This window comes from Dendronephthya gigantea, unplaced genomic scaffold (assembly GCF_004324835.1).
Source record: "Dendronephthya gigantea isolate DGI-Jeju-01 unplaced genomic scaffold, DenGig_1.0 000009F, whole genome shotgun sequence".
NCBI lineage: Eukaryota > Metazoa > Cnidaria > Anthozoa > Malacalcyonacea > Nephtheidae > Dendronephthya > Dendronephthya gigantea.
Window position 1 is genome coordinate 2,149,154 of NW_021163019.1, and position 25,964 is coordinate 2,175,117.

The 25,964-nt window shown below is 38.0% G+C and overlaps 4 protein-coding genes across 6 annotated transcripts; 2 read left to right on the forward strand and 2 right to left on the reverse strand.

Moving 5' to 3' along the window:
- Positions 1 to 202: 202 nt before the first annotated feature.
- Positions 203 to 2,439, reverse strand: LOC114517821 (poly(A)-specific ribonuclease PARN-like). The gene has a single exon (XM_028537645.1). It carries the CDS (start codon positions 2,340 to 2,342, stop codon positions 546 to 548), a length of 1,797 nt encoding a protein of 598 aa, XP_028393446.1. The 5' UTR covers positions 2,343 to 2,439; the 3' UTR covers positions 203 to 545.
- Positions 2,440 to 2,688: 249 nt separating this feature from the next.
- LOC114517807 lies at positions 2,689 to 24,914 on the reverse strand. 3 transcript variants are annotated; one of them, XM_028537629.1, is made up of 29 exons: positions 24,825 to 24,914; positions 21,037 to 21,290; positions 19,755 to 20,122; positions 19,289 to 19,374; positions 18,892 to 19,126; positions 18,676 to 18,807; positions 18,494 to 18,600; positions 18,340 to 18,414; positions 17,968 to 18,021; positions 17,722 to 17,843; positions 17,418 to 17,521; positions 17,043 to 17,203; positions 16,854 to 16,960; positions 16,195 to 16,389; positions 15,913 to 16,045; positions 15,720 to 15,769; positions 15,436 to 15,490; positions 15,244 to 15,306; positions 14,971 to 15,119; positions 14,613 to 14,696; positions 14,354 to 14,437; positions 13,240 to 13,294; positions 9,837 to 9,896; positions 4,216 to 4,293; positions 4,096 to 4,132; positions 3,548 to 3,656; positions 3,360 to 3,471; positions 3,125 to 3,163; positions 2,689 to 2,940 (listed from the first exon to the last, which is right to left on the reverse strand). In XM_028537629.1, exons 3-29 carry the CDS (start codon positions 20,096 to 20,098, stop codon positions 2,828 to 2,830), a joined length of 2,943 nt encoding a protein of 980 aa, XP_028393430.1. In that variant the 5' UTR covers positions 20,099 to 20,122; positions 21,037 to 21,290; positions 24,825 to 24,914; the 3' UTR covers positions 2,689 to 2,827. The 3 variants fall into 3 exon arrangements, with proteins under 3 accessions (XP_028393430.1, XP_028393432.1, XP_028393431.1); XM_028537631.1 differs by having other exon boundaries at positions 21,037 to 21,286; positions 24,825 to 24,913; XM_028537630.1 differs by lacking the exon at positions 24,825 to 24,914 and adding an exon at positions 23,742 to 24,688.
- LOC114517647 (protein lin-52 homolog) lies at positions 21,642 to 22,989 on the forward strand. Its single transcript, XM_028537432.1, is given in 7 exon segments — positions 21,642 to 21,672; positions 21,747 to 21,808; positions 21,810 to 21,825; positions 21,965 to 22,002; positions 22,110 to 22,182; positions 22,347 to 22,430; positions 22,505 to 22,989. Coding segments are annotated over 7 exon segments (381 nt in total). The 3' UTR covers positions 22,582 to 22,989.
- Positions 23,219 to 25,876, forward strand: LOC114517810 (outer dense fiber protein 3-like). The gene is made up of 4 exons (XM_028537636.1): positions 23,219 to 23,689; positions 24,702 to 24,925; positions 25,081 to 25,221; positions 25,365 to 25,876. The coding sequence occupies exons 1-4, from the start codon at positions 23,395 to 23,397 to the stop codon at positions 25,455 to 25,457; spliced, it is 753 nt and encodes a 250-aa protein (XP_028393437.1). The 5' UTR covers positions 23,219 to 23,394; the 3' UTR covers positions 25,458 to 25,876.
- The last annotated feature ends 88 nt before the right edge of the window (positions 25,877 to 25,964 follow it).

Sequence of the window (25,964 nt, forward strand, 5' to 3'; positions counted from 1 at the left end):
TAAAACTTCAAACCTTTTGAATATTCTATCTTGTGGGCAATATTAATCATTGCACATTTTTACTGTATAAAAAATTCTGTAAAAAAAGAATTTATCTTGATAGTCTGTGGTCTGCTGGATCTGATCCATTAAACAGGAATAATTGAGTTTTTTTTTCACATCACACAACCACAAAAAAACATCAATATTGAAAAACTTTACACAAAGTATAACATATTTAATGCATGTTAAATGCTTCTAATTGTTAGGCTAAATATATAGATCTTGCTGAATGCAGTTGTATTTTAACCAACATCATGAATATGTTCCTGAAATAACCCAAAAGATAGAAGCACATAAACATACTTTAATAAACTAATACTAGTTGTATCTAAAAGGCAGATTTTACTACCAATGTTTACTACCAAAGTAGGCACTTTTAAAATTCTAATTACAGTTTATAACCCAATGAAGATGAATTCTCATTAAATTATTCAAATTCATTACAGGATTCCACTTATATTTTAACCACAAATACATTTGCCAACAAAAGTCACATTGTCAAACTACCAGTCATCTGGTTCTTCAAAGAACGTGTGTTCGCCTTTTAATTTCTTTTTTGCAGGTTCAGGTGAATCTGGAAGTTCTCCTTCCTCCACATCTGACGATGAAACATTGTCCTTTGATTGCTTTGATGAACCAAGTTCTTCAGGAGTTTTGGTAGGAGTTTCCAAACTCCGCTTTTTGGGAAATTGCTGTGGGGTCAAATGGTGCCCATCAATACCATCCTTACCACTATTTGCATCATTGCCAACACTGGTAGTGGTAGTATCATCAATACCATAGAACCTGCTATACTTCATGATTCTGTATGGTACACCAGCCTTGTCCAATCTTGGCATAACATTTGGTGCTCGTTCACGCTTCGAAACACTTACAAACGAGGCCGTCTCGTCAATCTTTGTTATGTAGATGTACCCAAAATCCTTGAAAAGTTTCTGAATGTCTGAGAATTGCCAACTCTCTGGGTGTTCTAGGTGAAAAACATGATCCCGACTAGGCACTGGGTCCTCACCTCCCAAGTTAAGATAAGGAATGTCTTCCATTCTAGGAAATAGAAAGATCTTGTTTAGGAAAGGTTTGATAATTTCAATATCCATCTCTCCACAAGGTGAGCTACCATCTTGTATCTTTTCTAAATATGAAGCCATTGCGATGAAGGCCACCCCAGTCATGTATGCATCATAGCCAGCTTCATGGGACTTGGAGGTGTCCAAGTAATCCTCGAAGCCCTCAGGGAACAGTACATTTGGTTTCACAAATGGAGCTTCTGCGCATTTCTTGTAGACCTCTTCAAGATGAGACAAGGAGAAATGTTCTTGTAACGGTGATGTGCTTGCCATGACTTTGGTATCAATGAGTCGGGGAAACAAGCCTTTAGCAAGAGCTTTGAATCCATCAATATCATTTGGCAACGGTGAAACAAATAGCTTTACTGTATGAAGCAAATCCAGCAACATGTTATGACCCAGGAGAACTTTGCCAGACTGTGCAAGAAGGCGAATGACTTTAGAAAAACCGACTGCTTGTTCTACTCCAACCTGTTCCTGGTTAAGCTTCTCATTTTCCAACTCTTTTTTCTCCTCTTCAGAACATTTCTTAATGACAATGTACTTATCGTTATCTTCGTTGGTTTTTGATTCAAGATGAAGTCCAGTTTTGTGCGTAGTTTTAACTGAGCTATAAACAAGCTTACGAACAAATGGACTGGATGGTGGCAGGCTTAAAGATTGTTGCTCAGGATCTTCAACAAACTTCTCAACTTTCTTCATGATCAGTTCAATTGTTTTTTCAAAGACGGGTGGAACTGGGATGGGTTCCTCTGTATTTGGTGTTGATGGCGTACCATTGGTTGGAGTTGGTTTCTGGTAGTTTCCGACCGTTCGCCTAAGCTTTTCCTCATCGGAAGGCAGGAGAAATGGAATCCCATGATAGATCCATTTGTTAAAATCAAATCCTTGTCCTGCCAGGAAATCTAGACTTGAACTCTGGCAGAGGAATCTCGTATCTGGCATCTGCCTGTTGTACGGTTTGGGAAAAATATAAAAATTGAAAGGCTTTGCCAGATATTGCTGCTGTTCATCATCCCAACTGAAAGTGCAAATGCCAAACTGCATAATGGTGAAGTCTCTTACGCCGTTGATAAGTTTTTGATAGCGTTCTTTACACGTATCCAAGGCATTCTCACGTCTCCTTACAGTCAGACCTGAAAACTCAGCATCGATTGCAATAAAAGATGAGTTTTCTATAGCACCAGAAATAATAGGCAAGACTTCTTTGAAGTTTAATCTTGTTACTTCCATTTTAGAACAGAGTTTTTAACACATTAAGCTTTGCAATAGACTTTCTTCCAAAGTGAAAGCACAGATGAAAGTTGCAGCGTCGTGCCGTCGTCCATAAAAAGGGAAAGGACGCATCAACGTTTTGACAGATTCAATACTTCATGTTACATTAAGTTTGAACGGTCCCAAACATGGAGATTGTCCCAAAGTGGACAATTTCGACAATATGCACGGCTCAAAAAGCATTGTGGTCAACTTTGACAACTTTAGCATTACCAAATATGCCCATCCCTCCTCCCTGGGTGCGGGGTATCCCTACTCCCTTCATTACTCTACAGTTTAGGAATTTATACATATTTACGCAAGATTTTACTGGTTTAATATCTAGTGGATTATTTAGTATTTTAACAATTATTTTTATACAAGCGTATCTATGTTTTAACAAAAGTATTTTTTATCTTGACAGATTTATTGTTTGATAAAAAGTTAGTTTTTAGCATTGATTGTTATGTCTCGGCATTTTTCCTTCTGAAGCTGAGTCTTGAGCGACCAGTTCTCCCAGGGCTCCCAGGAAGTGTTGTTATTTCTTTGCACGTCATTGTCACGTGAATGCTCGCGCCTGAAGTATACGTATAAAATATTGTTAATGCTGGATTTCACAACTAATCTATTTTCTGAATCGTTTCCGAAGCCTTAAGTGGGTTGTAAAGTATCTTATGTAAATTCCGACAAGAGTTTTTTTGTTGACAAGTAAATGCCAATAAAACAGTTTTTTCCGTTCTAAAGCCGTTTCAAAACCTTACCATTATCCATATGCAACCAGCGACTGCTGTACTTGTTACCTATAAGCAGAAGTGAACAAAATATTGGCATATACTTCTACAATGATTTGCACAAGACGTTCAATTTAATATAATTCAAGTTAGAACTTTAGTTAGCTGTATATCTTGCTACATTAACGCAAGTCAGTGATAGAGCTATGAAGCTATTAGAATCAAGTTTAGCAATACACGACTGCATGTATTTGTGTATTTTTACCTGCAAACAATTCGCCCAAGGAAACAGCAACATAATCTACCGTTTCGTGTGTTTTTCCTTTTCCTTTCACTTCCAGTATTAAATACTGGTTGGAATTAATCGTACCTTTATGCTAGAAACAGTTCAACAGATGCAAATAAGAACGAGGGAAGAACGGCTGCGAATGAGGGTGAAATTCAAAAGCTCACCTGAAAAGGTACGCCCAAATGATGTCTATTCGCATACGGGAAAAACGAAGTTTTGAAAAGTACATTATTTTGAGAAAAACTTGCGCGACTCTTTTTTCCGCCTCTGTGGCTGAAAACAAAATGGAACGAATTAATGAGCAGGTAATTGGTTGATTCTCCAACATACAATGATAACATTTAGCACCCAAAATTGCCTATTATACTATTAGCAATCTTTGATGAAGAGCCTTGAACTCAGTGGAGAATTTCTGACAACGGTACTCCTATTACAAACTAATCTTTCATTGACATTCAGATGGCTGAATTGAACAGTTTTAAACTATTGTTCGTGTTGTACGAGTCTTGTACCCTAGGACTGAGTCTGACTGATGGCTTTCAATAACACCGTCTGCTTAAACCTGTTTTGGTTTTTAATATAGTCAGTCATAAAACAATTTCTCACATTAATTGCATGAGAATTCCTGGGAAAGAGTCAACTGCCTTCATTTGTATATAAAACCTCTTCTTAGGTCAATTTAGACTTAGCTTATTCAAAATCTTACACCTACCTATCAAACCGAGCTTTAAAGTAGACTTGTGGCTGGTCTAAAACAGGAAAAAGTGATATGTATTTGAGTGGAAAATTCGAAATTTAAATTTTGGTCAAATCCGATGTCCTAATAATATACCCTTATTGTCTGGTAAATCTTTCACGTCTCCCACTTCTCCAGAAACATCGTGAAATATTTGATTGTTGGAATGATTTCCTGAAAAGGTAAAATCAATCAGAAAGTTACGAGCCATGTTTGAAATCTGACAATATGACGAAACGTGGCAAAGGGTGTTCGATATAAACATTAACAAATCTATTTTTCATTTCCAGAAGCATTATTATATAAACAACTATACAAAAGGAGCATTGTGGTACTGTATGAATAATCTAGGTACTACTCTTTATAGCTTTGTATCCCCATCAGTTCTAAACTGTTCTTTCTAGACCCTAAGAATCCTGGGATACAGTAAAGATCACTTCTTACTGTTCCAGTGTTATTACAGGAGGAAACCTAAACTACGCTAACTTTACTTACACTCAAGATATTCTCTCATTCACTTCATTTATACTGTTCCGTCTAGAGATTCAGCCAGTTTATAACCAAATTGGGAAAATCTAAACTAAACTTTATTATTTACAGTATTATACTAGTGTTTTAAGCCTAGCTCTATTTGTTCTAAACTGTTATTCCCACAGATCAGTTAGGATCATATATTATATTCATCCACTGTTACCACAAAAGGAAACTAAACCAATATATACACTGCATTGATAGATCAATAGTACAAAGAAGGTCCGTTTCCTAGCTAGTACAGTTAAAGTACTACATATACCCAGTAAGTGCAATATATAAATATATAAACATCACACTCGCTTTTGGATAACTAGCAATAAGTAAAAAAATATATTGGCTTTGGTTAATAATTAACAGCGTAAGAACCGCGGTTTGACTCGCCAGGCACAACAAATACAATCATATTTCTCTTATTAAGTTCAGGCAAATTGCGATAATTCGTGGTTTATTACCGCAGGATCACGCAATAACTATTTAAAGATAATGTGAATTGATATTTTATTTGAATAGGGTTGTGCGAGGCCAATCAAAAATTGTAATTTCGGTAAAATAAACATAGTGTTATCACGTCACCTTATATGCTCAATTTGTCTGCCAAATGAGTGCAGTTGAAAAACACACAGTAGATGAACGGAGATTATGTGAAGATTGACGAATTGTAAACAAACCATATCAAGACTAGATTGCTTAATCGGTTTCAAACCTGCCCTGTGTGTTGGTTGAAATTATACTACAGAAGGGAACTGATCTAAAACGGCAGGGTCCAAAGTATAGCAGCAGCGTGCTCTTTTAGCAGAGTTGAACTCACATGCAGTTGTGCAGGGGATCAACGAACTGATATTTTACGTGGGATGTGGTTTTTTTAGGGAAGCATTCACCCTGCGTCGTGGCGTGGAAATGCTTTAGCTCAAAGCAGAACCGGTGTTCGATAATGATCGATGGGGTAAAAAACCACGCCTGGTTTAAAATTTGATGATAAGCATGTGAAATGCATGGTCCCTAATCAACTAGCTGAATACACAATTTTTTCTCCTTATAAAGGAATGTTGGAAAATTACCTAGTAACAAGATTTGTCGCTCCGTGAGAGTTCCCACAATGCAGTGATGAGCACACAGCTAAGACGATAAGAGGCTTATCTGCTGATTCTGCTCTGACGCGAAGCTGGGCAGGGGGTGTATGTCACTTAGTATTTATCATCCAACTACATCAACAGACGACCCAAGCTCTGAGATCATCTTTTGAAGTGAAATTGCTACTATTGTACGACATTGTGTGAAATTAGATATATTAGCACATTTCTCTTGAACATTTTGAAGTGCGTTGATAGTTCGTCACTTATAATACCCTAAGTCAACGTACACAGTCCAATATAATCATTATCTGCCTACTCGTGTTTACGTCTTATAGCCAACATGGGTAATATAGGTGTCACAGCTCCAAACAACAAAATCACGCTATATACTTGTCTTTGGAAGCTCAGACATGAACGGTGGATCACGAATCATCCACGACCCTCGATTCAAGACAATCTCTCCTGAATAAAACTCTTAACTTCACATGCATCTATTATATGCAATATATATTTCATACAGATTTTAAAATATATCATTTTGAAATGAGTTGACAATACTTCACGATTAGTCATTCCTGCTATAGGCAACATGCAACTCTCCACATTATATACAAGTAATTTTCTTCTGAAGATCTTCTATATACACAACACGTTCCATTCATAATATTGATAGTTTTCTGTGCGCACGAGTGTCTGTATGTAAAACAAGATTTGACTGCAATTTCGGATAAGGCAATACGCACATTGTGTTTTAACATGTTTGAGTGTTTTAACACATTTGGTTTACCGCTTTAAGTATAGCTTTTACTCGCTGTTGAAACGAACCATAGAAACAGATTTCCGTTAGTTAAAAGTCATCATGTACACTAATTATGTCGACTTGTTCCCTTTTTTGTTGTGAGAAAACACGCGTTAAACTATCATCGTCATCGTGTAGTCCGTATCTTAAGAGACGAACGAACCAGAGTAACCTAAGTTCAAACTATCCGAGCTTTCAAACTTAGTCCTGTCGCGTCGCGCCGGTACGTCGCATTCCGACTCGTTGTCGGAAGAATACGTTGACACGCTCCGGCTATCGTAAGCATCATCAACTTCGCAAAATTCACCGTTCTCGTCGAAAAACACGCGAACACCACCGAATATAAACTCCTCATCTTCGTCTCGTTTCTCCTCAGAGGATTCCGTTGCCCAGTTCGAGTCATCGCTAGTCTCTTGCGTCTCTTCAGACGTCCGCTTCTTCTTTCGTCCAAACGTCGCAAACTTTATAACAGAACTAATGAAAGACGATTTCCTTTGTACTTTGGAAACGTCGTATACTTTCCCATCGTTTCCCTCACGGTTGTTATTTGAAAGCGTTTTGTTGTTGTTGTGGCTTCCCACTGACGATTCCTCGTTCAATTCCTGTTGACTTTTGTTGTTCCCCTTTCGTTGAAGTTTCTTCGACTTGCCTTTCTTGCTTGGCAGGCAACCAGGGGATTCTTCTTTGAGCTTGTACTTCGCGGAGTTGTTCGCATCATCGAACGGAATCCAGGCCAGATTTTGGGTCGAAAAAGGCTTCAATGTCTGCGAAGCGAACTCGCTTTGACTGGCTACATCGACAGACATGTTGTCTCGGGGTAGAGAAGCATTAAGACAGATCCCGCTCTTCTGAAAGAACTCCTTGGAAGGAAGACATCCACAGCCTCGCTCATTAGTATGCAACAATGTTTCGCCGTTACGCCAAACCACATCGAATAATTGAATATTCTGTTTTGAACTTGTCCGGTCGCTAGGGGACGAGGGATCTTCCTTATCGCCGTCCAGCAAGTTTATAAACTTATCAGACCTCTTGTGCTCGTTATAACTCCTTCGATTCAAAAGTGCTGTATTATTTTCGAGCTGTCTCGACTCGAGTTGTTTGCACACAGCCCACTTATGTCCATTCTTTATGAGATTGCTTTCACCCGCCTGCATAATTTTGGGAAGTGGAGCATCAAATTCTCACCCAAAAATCTTTTCTCCGTCCGTGTTACCCTGTATGAAACCTTGTTGCATGTTCACAAGCTCAGCCTCGACGAGCTTGCGACTAGACCTCGCGCTAAGTGGTAAAAAACCCTCCAGATTAAGCGAATTTATTTGCAACCAAAGGTTGCTAATTCATTTCCACTCGTTTTTTGATATTGAAATTGCTGTGGTTTGGCTAACGGTGCATGCGATATTAAAACCAAAAGAAATAAATATTAATAAAGACACTTTCGACACCGTAAGGCGTAAAGCCGTCTGCATGCGTTAATTATTGATGGATATAATCTTAAAAAAACATTCGGTTCGTTCGTTGTCGGGCGTACGAGTCATTTCCATGAGCTGCATCAATATATGCTATCTTTTAAACATAATCAGCTGACACAATTGGCTGCGCGCAATTTTGGCACTTGCATCTTTACGGTTCACAAATGAAAAACAACATTTTCGGTACGGTGCATCAACATTTGTATATAAGGATTGCAGAGGTGGATAAATAAAATAAAATTTGTATACTATCTGTTCATTTCTAGTTGCTTCGAGAGAATGACAGTTATACGTGCGTGCATAATGCATGCAATTTGTGAAACTGTTAAACAATGCCATCAGATTCAGATCTACGAAATTTTCATATTAACATGGCAACCAAAACTAATATGGAAAGTTGTTTTTGTGTTTAAAATCGAATGATATTCTCACGAAAGTCTGTGTTGAACGCGTTCAAAGCGAAAGGCTCTTGTTTATGTCCATATTTGAATATAAAAATTTAAAATGCAGAATGATATGAAATTGTTTCCGGGTGACCTTCGAAATGCGAGTAGTTTTCACGAATAGGTGTCAATTACCTACAACTTGCTATCAACCAGATGAAATATCAGGCCCGACAGTAGCAATGTTCTATAAGTTAGGAGTCTTTGAAGCTATAGCTAGGTTATAGATATAAGGCCAATATTCATAAAAGATAGACATATTCCTTGTTCCGGCACTTATAGTAAGATGATAAGAGATGGACTAGGCACTTACATCTAATAGCGTATGACAGTATGACGTAAATAACTAGTTACCAGGACTACAAAGTCACGTTGTGATCGCATCGCACAAAGCGGGAAAAATAACGATATGACGGATATATATATATATATATATATATATATATATATATATATATATATAAATATAAATATATAGTTGTTGTACCGAAAGCCCGCAGATAATGGGCTTTTCCTTAACTACAGACAACGAATCAGAGATTTCTGCACACATTAAAACTTGCGAACATCTTAACAATTATGATTTTTGGCACTTCACTCGATGCAGGTAAATTCTAGAGGTTCTAAGGGTCTTAATTTCGAGTAGAATTATACACACTTCAAATTCAAGCCAGGAACAGCTGATGGGAAAATGAGTCAACTATCGGTCCTCCGGCAGGAATCGAACCTACGCTTTTGCGATTCTATTACAGAAAAACGTCGTAAATCCCAACACCGAAAGCTGTGGCAAAAAAAACCTAACTTAGCTCTTTCGCAACTGAGAAAATGTTGCATCAAATAGATAAGGTTAAGCACGGGTTATAACTATACTGCAAAAAAGCACTTAGCAATTGTGGACAAAAACCGGAACTTAATCATGGCACTACAGTGCGTACATGGAGAGAACTACCAGGTTTCTTTTGATTGTAAATGAAATGCAAGCGCACTTTTGACGCAATCATTTCTGGTGATGACGACTTTATGTCGTCACTTTATGAAACTTTGAATAATGAAAATGTTAACATTATTCGAAGTTACTGTTGTACTGTTTCGCCCGTTCTGTCAATGCACTGTAGGGCTGTATCGTATGCGGCCCTCAATAATAAGTTCATGAGTTTTGTTCCAATAAACCTCTCAAAAAGCCTACACTCCCCCCCCCCCCCACTGAAAGTCAATACTCAAAAGCATAATTCTTCTTCCTGGTATGAGGCCCGTATAACTCTTCCAAGAAATCCCTTCTCTTTAAACCAAGTGCTTCATTCTAACGAGTCTAACACCCTATTCTTATGGTAAGGACTTCAGTGTCTTTGTATTAGCACACTCTCTAAAAACAAGGCGCTCGAACTTAACAAACACTTACCCAGTTCCCCATTGTTATTGTCGTTCATATTTACTGGCTTTTCGATCACGGCGCTGTCCACTAGACAGAAGTAATCAAAAGAAATTGAATCGATATATGTTTCAAGATTCATGATGTCGAAGATACGTAATTCAATCTCCGAACTCATGTGCAAACTAAACGACAAACAACTTGCGATGCAAAAGAATGTTTACAACTAACGTCACTTGCACATTCATACAACTCATTCGGGTCACGTATTTTTTGCTACAATAGCAGGACATGCAGGTACCAATTTTAAAGCATCAACATCTGATCAGTAAAGTGAATTTTCACAGGATTCAACTTGGACAGTCATCGCTAAAGCCTGGTTCTAATACGTCACCGACAGTCGGCAATGTTGATCGGTGACGGAAAAAAATTACTAAAAATAACAATTGGCTTTTTTTTTCAGTGATCATCGAATCACCGACTGTCATTGGCTGGTAAGAATCAGGCTTAAAACTCGCATGCCACCGAGCCTCGATGATCACAGACGAATTAATGAGGCACTTCCTTATTTTGAATAAATTTTCCTTTGTTACCGGTCACAAACAATAAATACATTAGGGACTGCATGTCGGCGATTAATCGGTGATTTCTGAAAATTGAACTCTAATACAAAGACAGCAAGAACTATGGCCTAGCTAAGTTCTAGTCCCTTTCTGTTATTTTCAGGTGTTACGGAGTGAATGTATCATGCATAATTTTGCATGCTCTTGTTGTTTTGTATACTTGCATGGATTAAGAAAAATTGAAATGCGATTATACTAAGGAGTTCAGTCATACTCTTTCAAAATAAAAAGGATTTTGTTCAAAATAATAGCATACAAGCTCTGTGATCTCAAAACAGTTTGCAGATTAAAAAAATATAAAAATAACCGAACGCACTAATGTCAGTAATGAGTTGACTACTTTTTTGACTACGTAGACAATTTTACTGAAATTATGCTGTTGAGCTAAAGGTAGCCAAAATTATGAATATATATACGTATCTACATACAAAATATGACAGCTGTTTGCAGCTTGCTAACAACGGCTTGCTAAAATAACTGAGTGCAATATTGAATTCATAAATTTCGAAGTCATGCAAAGCAAAATTCAAACTGTGTTTCTCAACTCGCGATTTCCGTGGAATAATGACGGAACGATTGACCATCGACAAAATTCAAACTTCAAAAAAAAAAATCTATAACGTGATCATTTACTGATTTAGTTGAGCAAATTTCAATTTTAAGATGTCTGTGTGCATGTATGACTTAGTTTATAGTCGTACATTAGAGCAATTCAATGCGCTTCGTGGCCATGGGCAATTTATAACATCATGAGACACTACAGGATGGTTTAAATAAGGAAAACGTAACTCGTATACCCAGCATTTTGATTTTGTTTGTTCTCAACAAAACAACCACAACTACAGCTATTAGAATTTCGTTATATAGCAAAAATATATTCTTCTAATTTTCGTTAGATAATAAGTAAGAACAATGTGAAATCGCATAAACTGTAAAAAATACAAATTGTGAAAAAATATCACAGCGAAAGACATAAATCATAATTAATAAAACTCACTTTCGGCTTTGACAGCTGCTAAAATTTGTTTTATGCGGGCATGCAGACTTTATAAATACGGGCTGAAAGAGATTCATTTCATTGAATCGCGATATTAATTGTTCAGTCTGACATTTTATACGTATATCTTGGCATCTTGCGACAAATATATGCATCTGTGAAACTGACAAAAATAATAATTATACATAGAGGTTATGATTGTATATGAACGAAAATGTTTGGCTGCCTGAATGTCATGAAAAAGCCAAAGGTTTAGCCCGTAGTTTTACCAATGGCATGCAATCATCATTCTTACTTTACAATATTCTTGTTTCCTGGAGCATTTTGGAGAAGATAATTTAGTGAACCGACGGCCATAAACGAAGATGTTCAATTGAGTGTATCAATCGTCGATGTGTTAAAAAGTAGTATTACTTGACCAATATAGAACGCAAAGTCATATAATTCTGACCGGCAGCGCAGAAAACAACGGAATTCGCTTTTCCGAGTGCATAGGAAAATGACGCTCATTCTCTGAAAGATTTCGACTTTCAGCATTTTTTATACAGATTCACGTAGCTAACGGATCAACGGTAACACTTCCCTGCCGCTGATTTGCATAACTGTTTAACAGCGTAAAAAATTAAGCCTATTCATATAACGGCAGGTTAGATAATATAGGAGACAATTTTGATATAGATAGACCGTTGAAATTTTTCTTTAAGCACCATGGCGAGAGCATGCATGTTATTCATGTCAGTTGTTACCTACAAATTTATTTGTCTTCAGAACGAAAATATATAGAAAAAAGCCAGCTATCTCGCAAATCTCTCAAATCTTTCAAAAGGTCCGTCAGGGCAGCTTGTTGCAATATTGCATATGCCATAATTGGATGAATACTTCCAACGTTAAAGCCAGCTATTCAGTTTTCTTCATCGCAATATGTTAACTAGAATACGAGACTCGAAATAGCACGCGGCTGGGCGAATTTTGAATTTTGTGTGTTTTCCTTTGATGTGCATGCACGAAATCTTGTTCACTTGCTCGCGTTGTGTACAAGCATGGTCGTTAAGGAAACGCGTCCATTGCCCCCACAATTGTGTCAACTACATTGAGGCAATGCGGAAAAGTTGCCTGTAGTGTATCGAAGTTGTACGGCAACGTTTTCATGTACTCATAAGTAGAATCTTGACAAAGATATTGCATTTTATAGCATCTGTTCCGCACAGTACATTAAAAACACAAGATACACTTCGCAGTTTCAAAAGCGACGGCTCCGCTAGAAACATTCAAAACCTCATTGGTATGATTTAGCTATAAAATTTGACACAAACTAACCGGCCGCATAATACGGGTTAAATCCACTAGATTTAGGTGCCGCCATCACTATAATGCCAAACGGAAAAGCGAATCTTTAAAAGATCTCCTTTTGTGGTGTTCGCATGCACGAGATGTGAAAACGAACGTATTCGGAAACAGCCGAACGTGCAAACTCCGGGTGTATCACATAAAAAATTGCACGAATTTGCGGGCAATCCGAAGCGATATCGACCGTTGTCCGGCGAAAGTCTTGTCAAGAATCTTCAACTCTCAAGACAAACAAACCGTTATATTTTATAACTAAATAAAGTCGGATAATTTACATCGCCGCGATAATTTTTATCCCTCGCACAAAATACATTCCTTGCTATCCTATTCCCTTGAACAAAGGGTAGGAACATCGCGAAACAATAAACTATGGGAGAATTAGGGCCACACATTAAAAATAGCCCTCGCGCTAGGCGGCGAGGGCATGAACTATGAACAATTGTTCATTTAATGTAGATAAACCTACCTGTCGAAGATCGTTCGATACTGGTGTCAACACTTACAGCATCGCCTTGTTGGGACTGAAAGGAAGAATTTTACTCATTTGCAATCAAATCGATGCAGCAGTGGAGATATTGGGAGGAGATACAGAGCCTATGTCAAGGAATAACCAATTACTGTCACCGTGACTGCCCTAAATTGCCATCAAACTTCAAAGATGGCCGACCCCCGCCAATTTTATATTCACTGACTTGCATCAGGCTGCGTAATTATTGACGTAAAGCTTATATTAGTATGCAAAGAACATGCATGCGTGTGGCAACAAACACAAGCTCTCTGCCGGTCGGACGAAATTTGTTGCGTTCAGCTTCTACCTTTCGGAATGGAGTTTTAGCGAGGGTCAATTTGACCATATAGGTTCACTAGAATCACTTTGAGATTTAGAACTGTTGGTTGAGTGTTTTGGGAGAGACTGAGTAGTTCAGTTTGCTAAGATCGGTTCCAGTTTGTTGACTGATTCTGAGGTTTTCGCTACGATTGTTTCTGACTGAGTATCCCTTCTGAAGAGGTGGTCTTCGTGAACCTTCTTTTATAGCCGGTGTGCATTTTTGTTCGTAAAATGAGAAACAGATTTGTCAAAATGCTTGATATAAAAACTCCGATGTGTTTAATTGAAACGCGCCAGCCACTGGCAGAAAACTATATAAGCATAAGGTCCCGGCTGTGCTGGTTTAAATTGAGCGAAAAAGACGGTCCTCTATTAGCAAGATGATAAGCGCTAAGCCTAAGGGCACGAATTTGAAAGTAAACTTGACGTTGTTTCTACGCCATCGCTTTTGCCATGCAATTATGGCGCGTCAAGATGTTGAAACAAACATGCAAAGTTCACAAGTATTGACTGCAGATATCTAAAAAACATCTGCTTCATGCTCTGTTGTACATAAATGGAGAAATTGGAAACTGGGAACGAGACAGCAAGACGCCACTGCTTCATGTTAATCGTACTATTACGTATCGATTTGCGGCCATCGAAACTCGGACCGAAGTTAAACTGGACAGCTAGTGGTAAAAAAGATTTCACTCCCAGAAAGTAAAGAGACTTTCAATTAATCTTAGTATAACAATGCAATAAAAACTACCTGCGGTGGGACGTATGTAAAGGCCAGTTGGATCTCTCCTGTTTTCACTTTCTTCAACTTGTACCATTCTTTTACCCCCGGATTCTAACAGAAAGGGTATAAATCTTAGAAAAACAGTTGTAAAAGACAGTTGTAAGCCTTGGTTCTACACTCGATGTAAAATTGAGCAGTGTTTAGAAGTAGCTGCCTGTAGATTTAGGTGACAGTGCTTAGAAGTACCTGCCTGTAAGTAAAAACGAAATCGAAAGTAAAAACTCACTTTCTCAAATGCTTTGAGCTCTGCTCGAGTAAATGTCACATGACCCATTTTTTCTTGACTCAACGGATCTTTGTCCCAGACATCCTGAAGTAAAAGGAAGTGGTAAAGTAAATAGATTATAGTGAATTGACTTTTGCAAAGGCGGGCGTTAAGACAACTGTAATAGTTATAGGGGGATATAGGAGTAGTGAACAACACCAGATAAGGTATACAATCTGCTCTAGTTTATTCTGAAGTATTATCCCTTCTCTTGAATGGATAGAAAGCCTAGACCTATTTAACTCGATTTAATCCATGCTCTCTATTGATCCGGAAAGAAATACAAGGTTTGCCCCAGACTGAGCAGATATAAACTTACAATGGTCATTTTATCGTCTTGGTTTGGCAAGGGAAGTCTGCATGTTTCATTCCAGACAGGGGTCAATGTGTTATATTTGATTTGGCTTTTGAATCTCTCCTTTCCTTTGCCAGAACCGAATTTTATCGTGACAAAGGGATCGCTTTTACCTGGAATAGAGAAAAAGTTAAGGGACAGATGAAGCTTAGTTCAGTTTCTACTTCCTAGCACAGCTATTGAGACAACAAGGAACAACTTCTATAGATTTTCACGTCAGAGTTTATCGAAACAAACCTGTTACGTCCATAACGACAAGATTGCGACCTTGGATGATTTGAATTTCAATGCCACCCTTTTCTAGAAGGAAAGAGGCGTATAACTAATTTGGCACCAAAGAAGCATGCATACCTCGGCAAAAGCCCATAAAAAATATTTCATATGAAGTCTATGAAGTGATCAAGGAAAAGAAAATAGATATCAATTTACCTGCAATTTGAATGGCCTCCAACGCTTGCGGGTCCGTCTTCTTCTTCAGGAATTTCTAAGAATTTAATAGATACAATAATTAGACTACACTCCCACGAGACCGGACGAATCTGGGATGGTCGAATATCAATTTTTCCGGTGAACACTTGAACCGGACGAACTCCAGTACGGTCCTAAATTCGTGTACTTAGCTTTAGTAACTTTGCTAAACAGACGCAAAGCACGACTATAGAACTATAGCTCTATTAGTATAAATTATTCATACAGCGATCTAATCAACTTACTTTGTCTAATGGCTCGCCATCCGGCAACCCTCCCATTGGGCGTAATTTCTCTAAACAAAAATTAAGAAAAATAATTCCGTAAGCACAGAGCTTTGATGCAAGAGTTTGGTACAACTGTATAAATGACAGATTTTCCTAATCTCACAGCAGGAATGAGACAAAAGCTCGGGGAGATATTCGTCTATTGCTTTACCTGTTTGAGCTACGGCAGCAACTGGTCTGAACATGGAGGAAACACAAATTGTTCCAGCCTTTTTCAGACCACTCGTTCCGGCGTTAACGCGAAACAAAACATCCATTCTTCTTTTGAAGAAATACGGTTCCTCCTGTGGAAAATACGGGAAAGATCTTTCAATCCAACTGCCGATAAAATAGGCCGAACACAAATCAAGATCTCAATTAAAACCTTATTTATGTATACCGGAGAGCTTTTCTAGTTCTAAACCATTTCTCATTCGCAATTCTCAGATTTTACCTTGGTTAGATAAAAGTTACACGATCCCATAAAGTCATCGGGATCATCCTTTATCCTCAAAGTCTCCAGTGCTGTGACGTCTTTATCGTGAAGGACCAATGAGACGACAGTTTTCGTGTAGTCCGCTGTGCAGAATTCGACTACGTTATCCCACACTGGGTCAAGCGTGTTCTCAACACAAGACGTGGCTTTGATCTAAAAAAGTTTTAACTTGAATGAATTTTTGCATGAATTTTTGCACCTCTAACAAAAGGATTGGTTGATTTCTCTATTCAGCTAGTATGTAGCTCGACAATTTAAACCGTTTCCAGTGAGAGTCATCATTCAAAGACCAAGTACAGAAGGAACGCAAGTTTAACTTTGTCTGTACTTAAAGCTCTTTCTATCAGACTTAAAACAGCTATCACTAGAGAAGCATCATGTTCATTCCCTCCAAACCTCGAAAATTTTGATTAAAAATAAAGGCACTAAGCATTTTGCTACCATAACAGGACTGAGCGTATATACATTGAATGGCACTGGAGTGTTTACCTCTGTCTTATTCTCATATACAATGACTGAGCGTATATACATTGAAGGGAACTGGAGTGTTTACCTCTGTCTTATTCTCATATACAATGACTGAGCGTATATACATTGAAGGGAACTGGAGTGTTTACCTCTGTCTTATTCTCATATACAATGCAGTACGGATCACTCAAGCCATTCTTGTCCATTGGTAACAAATTCTGCGCGCTGTGAATACAGACACACATCACGCCAGCAACTGCAAAATATTTTTCACGAGCCTCAGTGAATTAGCAGAGGATAAAATAATAAACGCATGAAGAACGTGTCGTCGTTCATACCTTGTCCATTCGTCTCTTCACCGCTCATTTTGTCCAGATAATTCTTTTGAAATTCCTCTTCCGTGGTATCGTTGGTGATATTTAAGACAGGAAGTGGACTGTACTCAAATATGGCTTTTAGTTTCGACCCTCTCTGACGACTTTTCTCAAATACTTGTTCACTAGAAAAGCAAAGAAGTTTAGACCTAATGCTGGTCAACACAGATAGTTTGAGTTTCCTCGTTTTATTCATGCTAGAGGTCTAAAAAGAAAATTCAAAGATATGCAGATAAACATTGATTCTTACTGATCTTCTGGAAGAACTGATAGGGCTATCTAGTGCATGTGAAGCAATTGAATTGTCTCGCTTAGTTGTTTCCAGAAAGATAAACTTACTGGTTGCCAACCAAATCAAGGCCAAGTCTTGCAAGAGGAAGTTGATATTCCAAAACAGTGTATTTATTTCCCAACTTTCTTTTTGCTTTCATCTTTATAATGATCTGAAATAAATTTTATGCATTGTAATGTGAAAATATCTTTCTGTTTTCCAGCATCTTTTTCAAACTGCAAACATAGTTTCCTATCATTAGATAACAAGGATTTAGAGGTCCAAGTGTGGACAACCTAAGAATGGACATAGATTAAAAGTTCAAAGCACAATTGTACCAATCTAATTGTATCAAGAAGAATCTTCTCTCACCTTATCATAAACTAAACTGTAGACAAGAATGGAGATTTTATCCGACCATTCGTCGCCGTGGTTGATTTCCTTCATCTGTCGTTTTTGCTCTCCAAGTGTCAGAGCGCACCAATGAACATCGTCTAAAACCAGAAAAACGTTTCCGTGAAAACAAACCTTGTTTTGCTTCTTCTTTATTTTTCTGCGTATTACTAGCTTACATGTATTCGAGGCAAGCGTCATGCATGTGTATTCATCCACACTTACCTGTAAGTCTTCCATCATAACCGCCTTCAATGGTCAGGGTTAAAATGCCACAAGCTAAAAGGAAGATTGATAGCTTTGCAATGATATATCCAAAACGTTATGAATTTTCTCTAGTCCAACGGAGTGGCAACTGTTGCTACTCATACTAGCCTGACTAATCTGACAGATGGAATTTTGGTGAAACTCTGTAGCTGTTAAAACCAGCCCGACTCGTCTAGAATTTACTGCTTTGCAGTGTTTTATTCAGTGTTTCTCTTTCAACCTTCCTCAATGTCAGTTGATCATTGCAGCGTTGCTAGTCTGACTGAATGCTGACTGTTGTCACTAATACTAACCTGAATAGTCTAGTACTTACAGCTTTGCAATACATACCATATTGTGCTCCATGTCCTAGGACCTCAGGATCATCACACAAAGGAATTGTTAACCTTCCCGGATCAACCAGAGCTGTGAAGAAAATACACAATGATAACTGCAACGAAAATAAAAATAAACCGCTACGGGTCGATTGCGTCAGATCACTTACACAACTTTAAACAATCGTTAACAAGATTCGCAACCCAGTTTTTCAGCAACGGGAACTCCATGAGCTGAACGGCTTTCAACATTCGAATATTGAACTCAACTTCGGGTCTAAAATGCGTGGGAAGAAAACACAGTCGAAATACAACCCAAAATGAATATAACTCAACTCTGATAAATGCTTACTCTTCAAGAAAACAGAGAGAAATCGCAGCAAGATGTGGGAAAGGAATGTTTCGGTTGAACGAGAACACGAATTGCATCTTTCCGTGGATATGAAAATCTTCAACAGCTATGTCTGTGCTTAGATCCAGCATCCTATAAAACGATACTTTTAGATATCGAGAACTGAGTAAAACTACAAGGTTCACACAATACACTATAAAACGTACACAAGCTTACCCGGCTTTGGCAAGTTTAATTCGTATGACAAATTTGGAATCAGGTGAGGAGAGGCCGATATCGACGTCCATAACAGCTTTGTACTTGGGCGTCCTAGCTAAATCACTTGGCGGGAACCTCATCGCTAGTTCCGATGCTTTGATTTTTCTGTTGTCGTCGAAGGAATCAAAGCATTCGATGTATTTGAAAAATGGCGTACGATTTCCAAGGGTAAAATCTTCAACTTCGATAGATTCTGGAATAAGAGAATAAAGGAATTGATAATATATCTTCCCTCTTTTGTAACAGGACTGGTTGCATGAGCTGAATTCTCATTGCGATACTATCCGGTAAACTCAGACGATTATGTCCAAAGATGAACGCGGAAGTGTCAGAAAACTAGCCAGAAAAAGCTCACCTATAAACGTGGGTTTGTAATACTCCAACGTTGGATCCAAACTTGTCTTGATCAACGACAGGATAGAACTATCGCTGAAGACACACCTAAAAGACAGCAGTACGATGTTTTCATACGATGTTTTCATACGATGTTTTCATACGAGTAAAATTTCGTTAACCTTAAACAACATTACGAGTTCAAGACAGTTTTCGTAAGAGCCAATTCAAGGTTCAACCAAGTAACGTCACTTTTTTACGCTGGGGCAAGACTACCAGTGAAAAGAGTAGTCTTGGGGGTAAAATTACCGCAAGGCTACTTCTTTTGGGTTAGTTTTGACCCTTGTGAATTTACAACGATGAAGAAAAGTATAGTTCTCTCCTCACATGGTGGAGATAAAATAACCAAGTCGATGCAAGCTAGGGTAACCTGCTTAAACCACTGCACCAACTACCTTCCCTAGCTGAAAACTCCTCAAAGTCATTACCATCTATTCAGGATAAAATTCAGCCATTCAGCGGTCTCGGCATTCTTAAACGCCCTCTCCCGATGTGCTTGCAAGGCAGCCAACCTCGAGGTTGTCTCCAGAATTTCAGAAGACGTACGATTCCACCAGCTGAAGACGAAAACTAGAAACGGAATCAGCCACACCATGCCACAACCGAACCGGCCAAAGATCCAAGCGAGGACAACAAATCCCGCCGTGGAAGCGACGAGCCGGAAATAATGTTTGCCACGGAAAGCTCTCATATCCTCTTCGTCGTTAACGTTCACGTTTTCTTTCGTTTCTTTTTGATTTGCGGATAATGAAACCTCCCCGCCATCAGCCATGGTCGCTTCAACGATTGCCTCCGCCTGATTGGATAAAAACGTATACAGAGTTGTACAGAATTTACAGTAGTTTACGTCAGCATATCTCAAACATGGAGTGGCACCTCGCTCTGAAACAGTTTCAATTTCAAAACAACTACTGCATTATTGAGAGGGGGTATTCTACTATTGGGGAGGCCCCGATAAGCGACAGGGAAGGGCAAAAAAAAGCTGTGGTAACTATCACTCCGCACCGACCGTCTTTTCGGAGTTCTAGCAAATAAATGCATTGGTGATTTCCAAATACTCAAGAAACTGTCGGGGATACACGTGCATTGAAATGATTGCAGTGTCACTTTCGTCCACTTATAACCGAGGCAAAAACATTGGAATGATGTTTATCTAACCGACCGAAATAGCGGTTAAAGCTGGAAACAGGCAGACAAAATATGTTTAGTAAACAGATTTGGTACCAAAATATATATATTTTCATCCGCGGAATCAGTGTTGGCTAGTTTTTCCACATCTTCAAGAAAAGATTGGTAAAAAAGAAGACCGTATAAAAAACAGGTTAGTCGTGTATATTCTACAAGTTTGATTTGCGACAAATGTTTCTATCCCCGTGTTTTTGATTTCAAAACTTTACCGGCAAACAAAATCGCCGACCAGTATTCATGAAGCCCAACCGACAGGTAACTGAATAGCGGAGTATTTATAACCTGCTCAAATGCATTCGAGTTAGTTGTGCTGCCAAAGTCTTACAACTTATTGCATATCGATACAACAAACTATTTTTTTACACTCGAAACGCAGAAATTTCCTGAGGCGAATATATTTTAAAACAGAACATTATTGATGCAATATTTGCACAGAGTTTTTATATTGATTTCCCGAGTGTATTTGGCTTAATATATAATAAAAACACGAGCAATGCACATATAGAGCCAAGCGATATTTACCTTTCTTGAAGTTAGAGTTTCCTGTGTGTCCTATTTTGATGCAAGCGTCATTCTCTGGAAATCGAAATTAATGGTCCAGCATTTGTAACAATCTGCGATACGTATTCTGAAGTGGAACGCGTGTTAATTGTGTGGCATAGCTGTAGTTAGGCCGGCACTGCAGCATAGTAGCGTCTGTGCAGGTATTCGTTGCGTCCGAGCCAGGGGAGCTTCGGCTTGATATTGGGAAGACTGGACGCGAGTTCCAAATCTTTCTAGAAAAGAGTGTAGAAGGGTATATTATGGATAAAACATAAAAGCTAAAAGGGAAGACGTTTGAACTAAGCTTCGTTTGTATTGGACCAGGAACAACTGATAGTGAGGGCGGATAAAGAGATATCGATTAGATTATAATTATAATTTATAAGCGCCTCTTCTTCAGTTGGCGATGAATATATTTTAAATAGCAGTTCAGTTCCGTCAAGATTCATTTGAGATCAGTGGCTTTGAATCATAATCCAAAATGGCGGCTTACAAGGAGTGAATTGTTTTTCAAAACGCAAGTTTAATTTCAGTTTTCATCGTTATTTCACTTATATTATAACTCGAGTATTGCATGGGAAATCATGGAAAGAAAGTTAACTTCACCAAGCTTGGGTTTGTGTTGTTTACTTTTAAATTCGTTATACATAATATATTGATAATCATTTTAATGTGTTTTTTTAATATAGATTCAGACCCGACATTACAAGGTTTACTGAGCTTTGAAAGGCTTGACCGCTCCTCCCCAGATCTTATGGCCAGATCAAAGTAAGTTTCATCAATGGTTTTGAAACACTTACACATAGTCATATGTTCAGATGCTTCCTTGACCAATAATTACTAGCTCATAAATTATCAGTACAAAATATTTCATTGTCAAATAATGTATTTCCAAATCAACTTTCAGTGCCTGGTGTGTCAGACTTTGCAGAATTACGATCAAGTGTGAGTTTTACACAATTTTATTAATGTTCAATTTTAAAGTCAACCAAATTGCATCAAGTTATAACTAAAATGTATCAATCTCAACTTATGCTGTCTTGAAACGCTAGCCTTCACCTGGTTCTACTGGACAAACAAAATTATCCACTGGCTTGGGAGATGATGATATGGATTTATTACAGGGTTTGTATAGCGCATACTCAATATTATGCACATTATCCGATAAATATGTCACATGATAGACACTTTCCGAATTTGCTTGAGTGCAAATAGTGGGCTGGTTTTCATTGCCCGAGAACAAATACAGGAAGTGTCCATTGGCTACATTTTGTTTTCTTTCTAAAATGAGTTTGGTAGTTTAACCTCAGCTCAGTTGATGGAAAAGGTCAGAGGTCTTCAGAATTTGGCATACCAGCTTGGTTTAGAGGAAGGTATATCATGCACTTTTGCTAAATTATTTACCAGTTATTACAATGAACCTATAAGCAATAATTTTCATTTACAGCAAGGGAGATGACGAGAGGAAAGTTTCTGAATATTTTACAGAAAAGCCAAAGAAATAATTCTGGACGAAAGCATTAAGCATTGTGTAAATACAGTGGAACAAAAATTTCAACAAACGTGTTTATATTCTTTCAAAATTAGGCATGCTATAATTTAAGTGATAACTGATATTGTTAATCAATATTATACTTCCCTGAAATTTCTCACCCATTTTTTTATTGTAAAAATTTCCTACTCAAGATCCCTTCAACAATTGGGGTTATGCATTTTTAAAAGAAGTTTGTCAGACAGAAAAGAATATGTGGATATACACCCCCAAATTATTGCACTAGTTTAGCCCTGATTCTATTTTTGATCCTAGAAAACCTGAATGTGTAGACCAAGCATTATTTAGCACATGATCTTATATAACAATTATGTCTGTCATGTATTTAAATTGTCTGTATGCTTCCACTTTTAAAATGCAAATTGTATGAACTAGCAATGGATTTTGACATTGTGTAAATAAAAAATATGTGTCTCTCTTTATTAAAACAGTTAACAACTATAGCATCCAATCTTTTGTCTACTTTAGCTTTAATGCCCAACTTTTAAAAACAACATTAAGATTTTAGAAAAAACTATTTTAAACATTGCTCATTTCAAAATATTTATATAAAAGTTCAGATTTTTTATCTTATTTACGCCATTAATATTCAACCAATTAATGCGCGGTTTAATTAGCCCACTCTAATGCGGTAGATCATCTTTCATAATTACTTTCTTCAGTGAGGACACTACAGCATGTCTTTTGCAACAAACTAGGCGAAATCTTGTGTCTACATTCATTAAATTTACGAGTTTTCAAGACAGTTCTGCGACGCTAAACGAGGTCTTCAGAAGTGTGAGAAAATGACTTCAGAAACGGCAAAACGTCCCCAAATCGGGGCAATGTTTCGCGGACCAGGACCGGCTAGATATGCCTTGCCTGGTAGTACGGGTTACGTGTCCCATGATCCGACAAAGAATAAGGCTCCTGGGTACAGTTTTGGTTTGAAGTCGTCCAAATTGGACCAAGGACCGGCCAGCCCTGGTCCAGCGTATTTGGTGCCCTCGAATATCACTAGAACGGGCATAGAGGGAACGCCAAGATACTCGCTGGCCAGTCGAACACGAACCGTAGGAAGCTTCCAAACCCCTGCTCCAGGTAATGAAATATTTACACTTAAAGAAAACTGTCAACATATAGAATGCAATACCTGTAAACTCGTAGTTAAATAAGACGGCTTCTTGTCGGATTTTTGCGAGATAACCTTTTTTGCAATTATCATAAGCTTTGTTACAATTGCTTTGGCAGTTGGCACGTTCTCGCTGAACGCGCGAAATTCTGCGAATTTTGCGCGAAATTTGGCAGGAAAGATATTCTGCAAACTTCGGGGGAACTTTTTTAATAAGTCATCGGGCTTAAAAGTTTACTGCTGTCATGTAATAGCTAGTTTATTGACTTCGAAAAGGGATATTTTCTCAAAGATTTGTTTACTTCTGGCGCTAACTCGGTTGTCAAGGTGTCCAGATTTCTGTTGACTTTGCCTAAAGCGTAATTGTCAACCAATTTTAGTTGTCATGGACGTTTGATCAAATGAGGTTTATGTAAACGAATCGTCCGAAAAGTTCTTAAACCAGGTTCTTTTTATCAAAATTCCCTGCTGCGGGATATCTTCTCAATTAAAGTTATGAAGATGCGTATTGAAATATGAAATTTATTAGCAAACAGCTGTAAGCCCGTGTTGTGTAATCAAAAGCCGATTAAACTTAATCCTTCCCGTTTATAAATGACAGTTTAAATCCGCTAAATCCCAAGTCCAGAACGTCTTCTATGCGCTGAGTCACGAGGACAAAAAAATTGTCATCGCAAGACGCAAGGGCTGGCCCAAGGCACGATTTCATCGCGTGAGCTTTGCCCTTGGAGCGGTTGCACCCAAGTAGAATATATTGTTTTTTGCGCTATATCTACCAGATAATGTTTTTCAGCATCTTTGGAATCACCCGTAGCTTGAAAGAATTCTTTAAGTAAAGCTGTTTCTATAGGCAATCTGCGCCGCGAAATAATGGAAAACAATGCAATGAATGCGTAACTCTTTATGAGAAGTTTTTCAATGTAAACATTTGTGTAATCTGAGCCATTACTAATGGTTGCTAATGGATCTTAAATGTCACAGGAACATATTCTCCGGAGAAGAAAAATTACCCATACCACAAATATCCACCGCAGTACTCGTTTGGTTCGAGAACAAAAGTTGGCAAGAAAGATATGACACCTGGCCCCAATACATACAACCTACCTGGAATACTTGGTCCGAAGGCTGTTGGAAAGAAATCAGCACCATCTTATAGCATGGTTGGAAGAAGCAAAATAGGAGGATTTCACGAGGACCTGCAAAAGGTTACATATGCGTTAGATTTTTCGCTTGCATCACCATCAATAATTTTATTATCATTGTCTGATAAAACATTGTAACTGCAACTACCATTACCACACCATCGCAGTCACCACTTAATTTATCATCATTTAACTATCTTTTTCACCAAATTCCACAGACACCAGGACCTGGGACTTACCGTGTTTCTAATCCAAACACTGTGAAAATGAAACTTCCAGCATATTCCATGACTGGCCGCAACACAATGCCTGGAGATAACACCCAAAAACCAGGTCCAGGAGCACATTCACCTGAAAAGGTAATACTTGTGTTAGTTTCTGATCCATTCCAGGCACGAATTTTTTTGCAACTGGTATCTGCAATTACACATTTGAATCTTGCTCATTCATATAAGGAAGCGTATGCCAATCAAGCTGTGTTATAATTCCTTGTTTCTTTTAGGTCAATGTCAATAAAAGGATTGCACCAAAGTTTTCATTTGGTATTCGCTGGTCAGAATACACTGCACCTTTGATGGCTGAACCGATTGACTGAACATGCTGACATCACATGGACATTTGGAGTTAAAACATGTTACACTGTTATATGAACACAATATTTTTGTATATATTATGAATTGCTAGAAATAGACTGCTTGCTTTGAGCTTTGACAATGTAATCATCATTCTTGTATTTCAAAGAAGAACTTTTTCATGGGTCCATATCATTAAGGGCATAAACATGATCTTTAATACAAAAATGCGTGTAGTTTCATGCATGTTTTGATGTATAATGACTATAATCCATCAAGTTTGCTAAACACTTTTGGCATTTTCATTCCTGGTATAACCTACAATCGCTACACATTGTGAATCTGGGTGATAAATTGTTACATGAACAAGTCCAGTAATTTGGATGATTTAAAAAAAGTTTATTGTTAAAATTTAACATATATCAAAGTAGGTTATGCAATAAAATATATTACAAAATATGTTACTTTAATGTGGTAATTCTTATTATATTGAATCAAGATCCCTGAAACTCTGAAAGTGTGAACTGCTA